This window comes from Salminus brasiliensis, chromosome 8 (assembly GCF_030463535.1).
Source record: "Salminus brasiliensis chromosome 8, fSalBra1.hap2, whole genome shotgun sequence".
In the NCBI taxonomy this organism is placed as follows: Eukaryota; Metazoa; Chordata; class Actinopteri; order Characiformes; family Bryconidae; genus Salminus; species Salminus brasiliensis.
The window spans coordinates 14,714,993-14,727,085 of NC_132885.1; the positions used below are offsets into that span (position 1 = coordinate 14,714,993).

At 42.2% G+C, this 12,093-nt stretch overlaps 1 protein-coding gene across 1 annotated transcript; it reads right to left on the bottom strand.

The window, feature by feature from the left end:
- Window positions 1–5,375: 5,375 nt before the first annotated feature.
- tbr1b (T-box brain transcription factor 1b) lies at window positions 5,376–12,036 on the bottom strand. The gene is made up of 6 exons (XM_072685730.1): window positions 11,185–12,036; window positions 10,264–10,418; window positions 9,398–9,519; window positions 8,315–8,473; window positions 8,141–8,202; window positions 5,376–7,113 (listed from the first exon to the last, which is right to left on the bottom strand). Exons 1-6 carry the CDS (start codon window positions 11,910–11,912, stop codon window positions 6,198–6,200), a joined length of 2,142 nt encoding a protein of 713 aa, XP_072541831.1. The 5' UTR covers window positions 11,913–12,036; the 3' UTR covers window positions 5,376–6,197.
- Window positions 12,037–12,093: the final 57 nt, after the last annotated feature.

Here is a 12,093-nt window from a genome sequence, read left to right on the forward strand (position 1 = left end):
TCTCTCTCTCTCTCTCTCTCTCTCTCTCTCTCTCTCTGTCTCTCATGTGACGCATTTAATACACTCATCGCCGCACCATTAAGATTAGAGTGTGCTTTTATCTGTAGCTTATGTCTGCTATGCATTTCAGTTTCCACTGGAATGTGTGAACTGCTGCTAATTACAGTACTTTTAGAAAAGTGTGTGTTGGCACAAAAGTCTCTGCCAGGTGAACAAGTGCATCTATTTGCAGATGCCACATTTAGTTTTTAGACAGTTTATTCTCTCATTATTAACGACATATTAGGTAATGCTGATATCATGAGGTTTAAGGTGTCAAACTACTCATAAAAAGGCCTAATGTGTTAAAATACACTGGGGAAAAAAGCTTATGGTGATAACCTGCTTTGGAGATGACAGTAGACAGAAGATCATCATGAATAAAATACAACAACATAACTGCTGTCTTTTAGTTTAGTTATTTTGATCAAATGTTTGTTGATGTAAAATTGTATTTCAATGCAACCATTTTACCCAGTTAGACCCTAGGTTAGTTGTTCAGTTATTATTTTGAATGCATAAATTATTATGAATAATTTGATACTTGATAACCATTTAGTTTAGCATATTTGGTTGGAGTCCCACAGGGTTCTATTTTAGGGGCTACAAAACTGATGAAACTTAAGAAGAACTTGAGGTGTTGGGCTACATACGGTTAAGAGGGTTACAGCTGGACAGCTTTAAAGGTATTCATTTACATGCATGGTATTAGGCAGTAATTCTCATCCAATGGCTACTTACAATGTCATCATGTTCCAGGGACAGACAAATGTATCATTAGGAGTCTTGACCATTAGGACCATTACTGGTGTAGACTGTCCCAGTCTGCCATTTGGATTGTAACTCATTGTAACTCACTACACCAGATAAACCACTGCATACTCTCACTGTTATCTGAAAAGTGAGCCTGATATTATTTTGCAGTATTTAGATCGTAGACCTAACGCCACACAGTCCTGTATTCCACGAGGACCACCTAAGCTTTCTGCTCATCCTACATCCCTCAGAGTTAAGAAAACCCCACTATGTAAATTACAGCTGATTCCAGTCCTAGGCACTGCTGCATCTGACCTTACTGCCTTCTGTATAACTGAAACTATTGTAGATGTTCCTCACATTTCTCAAAGCAGGTTGAGTGTATAAGTAGAAGCTACGTCAACTGTTCATTTCAAGTACATTTCAGAAACGAGCCGGTATAATCCATATAGATGGCATGCAAGTAATAACCCAAAAATCAGGTCACAAATTTATATAGACAAAATTAAGGTAAGTTATAAAATAGTTATTAGCACCAAGATTATGGTAAAAGATATTCTTAAGAGTTTTTCAATCTAACCTCTCATATAGGTGGTATCAGATTAGTTATTACAGACAACAGTTTCATACTTAGAAAAGAACAGAAAACCTTTTAACTTAAAATATGCTTATATCAGACACCACTGGAGCTATTATTTTATTATATCTATTATTGGGACTTATTTGCCAGGGAGAAGAACTTATGGCAATGTGTTATCAGTGAGTGGCTTTTTCACAGCCTTCACCACATTGTGCATAGATATCATAAAACCTAGGGGAGCGCAAATTATAACCAAAATAGCTTTTATCATTGTGTTGCTCCAGTGCTCAAAAGTTAAATACATCTTTATAAGAATAGCCTTTGCAATGGGCTGCAGTTTCAATTTCAATTTAATATAGTTGTGTATTTCAAACGTGTATTCACATAATTCAGCAACTGCCCAAAGGCCTCTTATGGCTTATGGCTCTGTTTCCAGTGAAGAGGTCTTCTGTTCTATTCTAAGCATTAGAAAACAACCAATGTATTGCTTGTGGTAATGAGTGATACAATACAGATTGGGTTGACATTAGCTGGAAAACTAAGATTTGGGCATGTGAGAGTTAAGGAACTCTTAGACTGTAAAAAGTAAATGAAGGAATAAATGAGTGTGCTTTATCGTTTATCGTTTACTGCATAGTGCGATCATGATAAAATGCTTACATTAATGACAATAAAAAAGTATCTAGGCCCTCTAATGCAAGGGTCACCAATCTAATCTGCAAAGGGCCAGTGCGGATGCAGGTTTTCATTTTAACAAAGCAGGGACACATGAGACAAGTGGAATATAGTTAAAGAACAGACCCTTTGTGATGACATTGGTGAGCCCTGATCTACCAATAACTATTCAAACAAAAAAAAACATCCTCAAACTGATTTTCCTCCCATTTTCTTTCACTGTAGACTTGATTTATTGACAGGATCTCTATGAATTACATGTACATAGCTTACAAAAGCTGACATCAAGCATTTTACATGTACACCTAATTTAGCTATCCTATTTGGGGCTTCAAACAAACAAAATGTAAATCAAAAAGGTTTATGAGTTATGATACACAAGACAACACTACATGCAAAACTGCAACTGGCTTTTCCATCAGCCATCTGTCTGTAGAGAGAAAGGATACAGCCTCTTGGGTGTGCTGGCAATGAATGAATGGAGGAAAATAAAGCTCTGCCTTTGTGACAGAAAATGACAGACAATTCCCTGCAATTTTAAAATGAGCAGGAAAGTACTCACTGTCCCTACAGTCAGACCCTACTGCAGGTCTGCTTATTTTGTACAATGGGCCTTGTAAGAAAGGCTTGATAATGTAGTAGGGGCTATAAGCATCATGTACGAGCAAGTTAAAAGAAAAGTCAAGAGTTTTTCCAATTTTCCAGGTCTTTAAAGGTGAGTGCACAAAAATATAACCCTCCCACAGGCTTTCACAAGGCTTAGGGCAAGAAAGATACTTCTAGAAAGTCTTATATACCACTAATACAGAAACAAATCAGTTACAACAACAGTGATGTTATTCCCATCTAAGGGTAAGGCATGATAAATAAAAGAACACATGGAAGCTTATATCTCGCCAATGACTGTTTTCTGCTGTATGCTTATGTCATTTATGTGTGTAGAGAAATCTCTTAACTGTACTGATTTCCTCCCTTTCAAGTGTAGAAACACAGCAGCTAATACAGTCAGTATAAACCTGTAATATACCTGAAAAAACAATGTAAATATAGTCTCAAAGGTACGATGTGGTCAAACATCATAAAAAGCCGGGAGTCAAGACAGAAGTTTACAAAATTAAAAATAATAATTAACAAAACAACTGCAAGGCAATATGGTATAATTAGGTTCCCTCATTAGTGGTACTAACCACATACTCTTGAGGGTACCACCCATGGGACAGTGTTTGTTTACAGCCAAGTACCTTTTTCTAGCTACACATTGTTGAACTATTCATACGCATGCAGACTTAGAAGACCATTTTAAATAGAAAGTTAGATGTACTTCTGTGTCTGATAGTAGCCAATGGGAGGTCATTTTGTACCCACATGTTAAAAAAAAATCTGAATTATGGGAAAATGTATTTTTAGAGGAAAAACTCAGGAGAAAGATTTTTTTCTTTTAACTTGTTAGCCAGCAGATTTGCTTCTGTTTGGATGCACATTTGCGTTGTGTTGTATTAGCCCAGCTACAGAGCTGTAATCGCAGTCCCCCAGACAGTAAGGAACATGTTGTCAGTGGTAAATGCAAACACCTCTACAGGCCCTGCTGTTTTGAAAGGAGTGGCTGTTGTCGCCCTCTAGTGACCGTAGACTACAATTTAGAGCTCAAATAACCCAGGTAGGATCTTTACATCCGTTCATCAAAACAAATCACGACAGAATGACGATGTCAGTTGTAAACGTGTCCTCAAAAGACCAGTAACACGCCTTACCATCACCATTAATCGGGGTTTCTGTGGAGGTTTTGCTGAAGCTATTCACTCAGTTAAGGCACCACGTTTTTCTGCCACTGGGTGGCAGCAACACAAAGCCTCTACATTCAACAGCACACGTTGTGCACACAGGGGTGTCTGCAGGGTTGTGTAGTAATAACTGAACTGAACAACTGATGATCACAACACAAAAGCCAAAGCCATTATATAACATATCCAACACGGTCAGACCCACATAGCTTTATTATTTTATGACTACAGTGCTACTTCTGTACTGACAGGCTACACGAGTGGTGGACATGCCCTACTCGCATGGAAATATTGTTAAAAAATATTTTAGCATAACTGTAACCTATAAGTAATTCATTTAGGTGGAATTCACAAAAGAGGTGATTAAACGACCTGGGTAAAATTATTATTGTACGACAGGCCCGTTGAAACGACATGTGCCTTCCTTTTGGTTCGTTTTTTTTTTTTTTTTTTTTTTTGAAAGATGTGAATGGGACATTGATGATACTTGCACGTGCTTAATAGGCTTAAAGGTACCGCAGAACTGATATATAGAAGTATAAATTAAGCACAGAGCAAAACCAACAGGATTAAATGAACTGAGCAGACACTCCAGCATCAGTGGATAATTACAGGGCTCCAACAGGCCTTGTTTGCCTGGCTCATTTGTAACATACATTAAATGTCAAAAAAGTATCTAGACACATCTTCTAATTAGAGGATCCAGCTACATTAAGACGCGGTCGCCGCTGACACGTTCAATTGCTCAATTGCTCAGAAAAAAAACCCCACACTTTACATGTGGTCATAAAAAAACTGTATTTCCCCATGATCACGTGTTTAGTGTCACGCGTTTTTCGCACGTTTTTACGTGATTATTTACATGTGATTTTGTTTTAAAAGGGGCAAGCTGTCTGCTGCCATAGAAAAGCATTATCGATACAGTGGGGCTTTCTGAAGCAGTCACACATAAGCCTAAGGTCACTACCCCCGTACAAATGGGTCTGAAGCCCCCAAGCATTGAACCTTGGCGCACTGGAACTGCGTTCTTTGGAATGATGGAGCTCTACCACGGGCCCCTTACCCAGAGGGTCTCATTAATATATCAGGTAAGAGCTAAACTTCACGTAAGAGCAAAGTCTTTTCCTAACTGTTCTCAGGAGCGATGGAGCTGCAATGTCGTTGGGATGAGATGGAGTGGCGTTTGTAATCCAGAACTAATCACCTGACATCAGCACCTGAGCTCACTAATGCTCCTGTTACTGAACGCAATCCGATCCTCATCGCAGTACTCCAACATCTAGTGTAAAGCCTTTCCAGAGGAATAGTGATGTCACTGCAGCCAGTGGAGACACACTGCCTTGGATGAGCAGGTGTCTACAGACTTTTGGACATATCGTGTATGTGATACAAAAGAGGGTTTATGGTACATGGGAAAGAAAGCACATGATAAGAAACTTGATGACTAGAAATATGACAAAGGCAGACGGGGTCACCTACGTAGTGACGTCAAATCTAAACAAATAGCCTACACTTGTGGAAAATATAGGCACATACATTTGAAGTCTCGTGCAGGTTGTTTTGTCAAGAGGTTCATACTCTCGTTATATTTATTGCAAATAAGCACATCACAATTACATCAGCTTTTCAGCAGGCCTAATGGACGTGATGCTGGAATATACGAAACGTTCATTAAATCACAAAAAACGTAATTGGTGGTCACACGGTGGAAGGGAAACGATGCCTGCGCTGTACAGATCATTCAGCTTTGGCCGTTGGACACCAAGGCCTTCGTTTAGGATTCTTTCCCCTCTTTTTTCTTGATGAATGATCGGCCTACCAACAGCGTTACAACAAAGTACAGGCTACGGAATGATAAACGATAAGAGCAACAATGAAACTACAGACTAATAGATTTCCCAAAGAGACACGGCGAGGCTACAGAGCAACAGCAATACTGAGCAATGGTCCGTTTGGTCTCTACTCCACTCACTACCCAAAGTTTGGTGGTCTGGGCCGCAGGACAGTCTTTGTGGCATTGAACCACGCTGGGCCTCACCAACTTCGTCTAAGAGCACAACGATTCTAGTCTCTCCGTCCCAGGTTCATGCTGTACAACAACAGGTAATGAGATGTCTAGATAAGTATGTACATTGTTTAGTTACATCGTCATCCCTGCCTCATACGCCAACAAGGTCATCTTTTTTTTTTATAAACCTTTTATAACGATTTAAAAAGAGCGAAGAGCCTTAGTTCTATGGGGAACAATGAGGACAGGTTGATAAAACTAGATATATAAATGGTAGACACGTAAGTAAATAAATAAATAAAGAGCCTAGGTCAAATATCAGTAGATTGATCAATATTGGCGTGGTTCATCGGCCGGCCTAAGTGTGGGGGTAGAAGCTGTAGTAGCCCATGTCCTTGGGACAAGTCTTCTCGCACTCCCTGGGTGCCAGGATCTCGGCCTTCAACGGCGACGACGTTTCGGAGAGCGGAGTGGCCGAAGGGGACATCCTCCGTCGCTTGGCCTGCTCGAAGATGCCCGAGTCGCTCGAGTCGATGGACTTGATGGAGGAGGGCGGCTCGATCCACGCGGCCTCGGACAGCTCTTTGGCCTTGCTGGCCTCGTCCGTGGCGCCCAGAGGGGACCTGTCGGGGGCCGCTGCGCCGTCGCTGTCGTCGGGCCCGAGCAGGTACCCGGAAGCACCGGCTCTGCCCCAGCAGGACAGCACGGAGCCTGGCTTGGCGGCGGTGCCCGCGGTGGAGCCCACGGACGTGGCGCCCATGGTGGCGGTGCCGCCGCCGCAGTACTGGGGTGGCGTGCGCGCGCCCCACGCCGGCGCCTCGCCGTAGTAGCCGAGCGCGCGGTTGGAGCAGCCCGCCGCGGCGCCCAGCGGGAGCGGCTTGACCCCGGCGGCCGCGTACGACAGCAGCGTGGCCGCGTTGCCGGCCAGATCAGCGGCGGCGGCGGCGGCCGCGGCGTCGTACGCCGAGGCGGCGGCGAAGTCCAGGCGGTGGTTGTTGGCCGGGGCGACGAACCAGCGCTGCGGGGAGCCCACCGCGGCCTCGTCGCTTGGCTGCGGCGACAGCAGGCTGTTGGCGAGCGGCACGCCGCGATCCGCGCCAGCAGCGCCGCCCGCGCCCGCGTGGAAGCGCGACTTGGCCGCCGCGTACGAGCCCACGAACTGCTCCTGCAGGAAGGAGCCAGTCATCGCGTATCTGGCGCCGGGCATGAGCTGAGAGCGCGGGGACGCGCCCGGGGACGGCGTCAACCGGTCGATGTCGCAACCTGTGTAGACACTGGAGGAAGGCCGGAGGAGGAGGGAAGGGATAGGGAGAGGAAGAGAGAGTGGACATGAAGAACTTGGCTTTGGAAGAAAAGCAATAACGGCATTTAATCATGACTGTGATTAAATAAATAACTACATATATTAATATTATTATTTTATTTATTTAAATAAGAAACACCAGGAGGGTTAACTTTCCTCCACACGCCATTCTGCGAGCATTTGAAGAGGGAACTGCGCCAAGTGAGTTAGCCTATGGGCAGTGAGCACGAGCTGCTTCTGTCTAAAATTACTTTTTTTTAGCATTATACTGAACGTGAATTTACAGTATGAGGGATATAATATGACATTAACACTGTATATACCTGTAAGATTAAGGTTATTTTGGACACTTAAAACATCGCTTTATTCCAATTCCATCTGATACTTGGCGAATGTTTCTAAATCAGGGCAATAAAATATTGTAGACTAAACAGGCTAAACAATTAACAGTGTCATTTTACTGGGAAACAGAATGAAAAATACAGTATAATGAAACCTGAACTCACATCTACATACTAAGCTCAGCGGCACAAATAACACCAGTTTCCTTTTACGAATAAAATGGATTAGATTTTTAGGCATGAAAAAATAAAAAAGTATTTTAAAATGAAGTGTTTATAATGTTTATAATATTGCTATTACAATACTTTCAGATGATAGAAATCTAGATTCCAATTCCGTGTCTGTGGTACTGGCGAGTTTATTTATGAGCGTATTCTTAAGACATCTGTTGGATTTTCCTTAAGGGAAAATGACACACTTTCTCTACCAATCATAAACGGTCTGAACGGTAAATAATAAAAAGAGATAATAATGTTGGAACAGGAACTTCATTATTATCAGAGAATAGCTGGTGGTCATTTAACATTTAGCCTCAGAAAGAATTTGTAAAATAAGATTATAAAATTTGTAAAATACTGAAACTCGTGTAATTCAGAACAAAGCTTAGCAATAAAACGTAACGAGCCCAAAACAAAGAGGCAAATAACAAGTCTTACGTGTCATAATTGTCCCGGAATCCTTTAGCAAATGGATTATGGTCGATTTTCAGCTGTGTGATCTGCGGAGGAGGAAAATATGTAAAGTAAACAGAAGACCGATGGTTTACACACACACACACACACACCAGACACACACAAGTTGTTAATGATCCGCTGTGCTAAGTAACTTACATCTGTGTTCTGGTAGGCTGTAACCGCGATGAACTGGGTCTCCGGAAAGGTAAAGGTTTGCACGCGACCTGGCTGACTCGTGTCCTCCGTTCCGTCTTCATTCACCTGCACTACGTGCAGCCTGGGCTGGTACTTATGCAGAGACTGCAGCACCACCATCTGCAGTCACACAACCCAACAATACATCACTGTAACTAACGGTTACACTGCACTGATAACGCGACATGAGCGTTACATTCAAATATTGACGGTGAAAATAGCCTAACAGTATACATAATGACTTCTAATCATACATGTTTACATGAAGCAGTGAACCAGCAGTAATTATATAGATTTACATCATCTGTTGTTATTGTTGTTGTATTAAAAAAACGAGTTATGTGGTATTTTTCATATTAAATTAGGTTGTTGAACATGAAGGAGTTCATAATAAACATTTTACACAAATAAAAGTAGTTTTTATTTTACAGTGTTACAGTAAGAGGTGAAATCCACAGATTTGTTACTATTTAACTGCCCAACAAATACATTTAGTATAATAAAGAAATAAACTAAATAACTATAATTATATGAACAGCTTTATGCTTTTTATTTTAAATGTCTTTATTGTTGATTGTATGTTGTTTTAAAAAAATCCACATGAACTAAAAGGCCAAATTTAAATCTGAAAAATTAAGTGATACATTTTTAGCCATTATTTGGTCTGTCCAAGCATCCTCAAATATTTAGCTGTGAACACACTAATTACTATTTTAACTAATTAGTATTATTGGTATTATCTGGCAGGCAAACACCTTGTATTCGTGTTCTGACACAATGTAAATCTGGTAGTTGTTTGTATTGTGTCAAAATGCCCGGATGAATGGACCAACAGAAATGCTTCACACTGAGCTGGAATGAAGTGTTTTTTAACGGACTTCCACTGACAGTTAGGAAGGTTTTTTTTCTCCTCCTGTAAAGTTGCCATTTTGGAGAGACTGGTATCTGATCAGTACTGCTAAACGCGCTTTAAAGTAAAAATGTCTGTGTGTTAAAAGCTGCAGTGGTTCTCCTCGCTGTTCCTCTCTGTGCTGGTCTCCTCACCTGCCCCGTGTTGTTGGTTGCTCCTTTGTTGTTGGTGAGTTTCAATTTGCCGAATGAAATCTCCTGCCGCATCCAGTGCGCGCCAGTGTTGGGCGAGTCCGGGTGCATGTACACCCTGTTTCCTAAAAAAACACACATACAGATAAACAATCAGTCATACATTTACGAGTCATGTACACAGTTTCCCCACAAATATAAAGATAAAGATAAAGTTTCCCACCAAAATAACACTAGGATTTTAATTGGATATTAATATTTTTTTTCTGTACACAGCAATTCTTGTACGAGGATATATTAAAAATTCAGCAACTTCATAATAAACAACTTTAGAAATATATAGCAGCACTGGGTCTGCATATCTAATCATACACATAAAAAATATACGGATCATATTGCAAATACATCAGCGTGCATCAGCGAGTGTTTCCTACACTTAAATAAACATGCAAATACATTTTAGAAAAAATACAAAATAGAAGTACAGTACCCAGTACAGTCTGTTCCGTACAAACAAAAATAAAATATCATCTAAAATAATATTATATATACGTGTATATGAAATTCCTACACCGATATGTAAAACGCAAAATAGATACAATATAAAATTCATACAAAAAAGTAAAAAACGACTTAGCGCTGAATCCATTAAAACGAAAACGAAAATATTTCTTTTAAAATATATCTAAATAAAGTCAATCAAAAAGTACAAGGAGCTTTATTTGATCAACGTTACAGCTCTCCACTGTCTCGCTGTCTTTCCTTTTCAGATTTTATTTGTATTATTTATATGTTACTATTTTAATCTTTATTGTGAAAATACAATGCAAACATATATTTATGTTATTATTCATTTTATTATTGGTTACCTGTGACGTTGGTGTCCGCTTTGCCGCACGGAACCCATTTCCCCCCCTGAAATCGCCAGTGATTGGGGTCAGCCAGAATCACATCCACAAAAATATTGTAGTGGGCGGTCGGGTCCAGACCTGATATGTTGAAGCTCAGAAAAGGAAACATCCGCCTGGACACAGAAAGAGAGAGAGTGAGAGAGAAAGCAGGATCCCAGATTAAACTCACACGCTTGTTATTTTAATACTGTTATTAAAGTGGAGTACTGAGTGGAATAGATTTTAAAGGAGAGAGTGTGTTTATCACAAAAAATCTGGCTTCGAACGCGAGAAGCGAAAGCACCAATAATGATGATTGTAATTCATCATACAGAAAGTAGTAACAACAATAAAATATCGATTTGTATTTTGGTTCAGAAACACCGCTCAGATTAGGTCATAAACAATGTACTATAATTTCGTAAAAAACAATCAAGTGTTCCTGCTGTGGTCCTGTAGAACAGCACGGGACACAAAACTGGTCTTCAAATACAGTAATAAATGTTTTTAGGTTGAACCAAAACGCACAAATTATTTTAAAGATTCCGAAACGTTGAGCGAAAAAAACTCCAAAAATAATCCAGTATTTTCGAGTAATCCAGAGGGTTTGCTGGATTTAATGAAAAAACTGATAGTTGGATATATTTAAAAAATAGACGTATAAATAAGAAATCCATTTTCGGAGGAAAAGCCACTCAAGAGCAGCAAATTTGGAACGAAAATGTAATAAAAATGACAATTAAAAAGTATTTCTGTAATATTTCGGAATTTGTGCTAAAAAAAATAAAAAGTAAAAAGAAACATTCTTATTTTCAAAGGCGAATTGGCGATTTCGAAGCGTAATCCAGAAGAAGTGTGTGTTCCTCCTGTAAAGCCCGGTGAGGGTGCTGGAATACGTACCGGCCCTGCTTGGTGATGATCATCTCGGTCTGGTGTCGGTGGAACTTGAGCCAGAGCGCGCGATTGCACAGGTACACCTGTGCCTTGCCCGGGACCAGGCCGGCCTGAGCCGAGGGGAACTGGTAGAAGTGCGCGCCCTGGTACGCATGGCCGTACTGCTGCGCGTACGGGTACCCCGCGCCCGCGTAGCCCTGCGGGGACGCGCCGCTCAGCAGGCCGTTGTAGGCGCCGTTGGCGATCACCGGGTGGTGCGCCATGTAGCGGCTCGGGCTGGCGATGGAGAAAGCGGCGTGCGCCGCGCCGTGCTGGCTGGCGTAGGGAAACATGGGCGTGGGGCTCGCGGAGAGCGGCGGCGGCGGTGGTGGTGGCGGTGGTGGCGGCGCGTGGCTGGACGGAGGAGGCGCGAGGCAGCGCTCTGCCGCGCAGCCATCGAAGGTGTGGCGAATGTCGGGCGTGCCGTCGAGGGCAGGAGAGAGTTTGGCGCTCTGGGCGGCCCCCGCCGGGCCCTTAGAGTCCGCGAAGGCGTCCGCCTCGGACTCATTCGTCATCCCTCCGCAGTTTTTTTTCACAGGTGAACTCCTTCTCTCCAGGTCGCCGCCGTCGACGGCGCGCGTAATCATGGCATGCGCGAGATCGGACCCTCGCGAGCTCGCGCGTCCGCCGCTGCCCACGTGCGCGCACTTGTCGGAGAGCGCGAGCGCCGGCGAGACGCACTGCTCGAGCTGCATGGCCCGAACAATACGCAACAATAAAATAAATAATAAAAAGAAAAAAGATTTTAAACAACACAAACGCGCTCACACACACAAATGGTAATTACAATTAAGACGCGCGTGCGCGCGCGCGAGACTTGAGCTGGTTGCTTTAGCGCGCGCACGAGACAGCGATGGAGGTAGATTGAAAGACAGA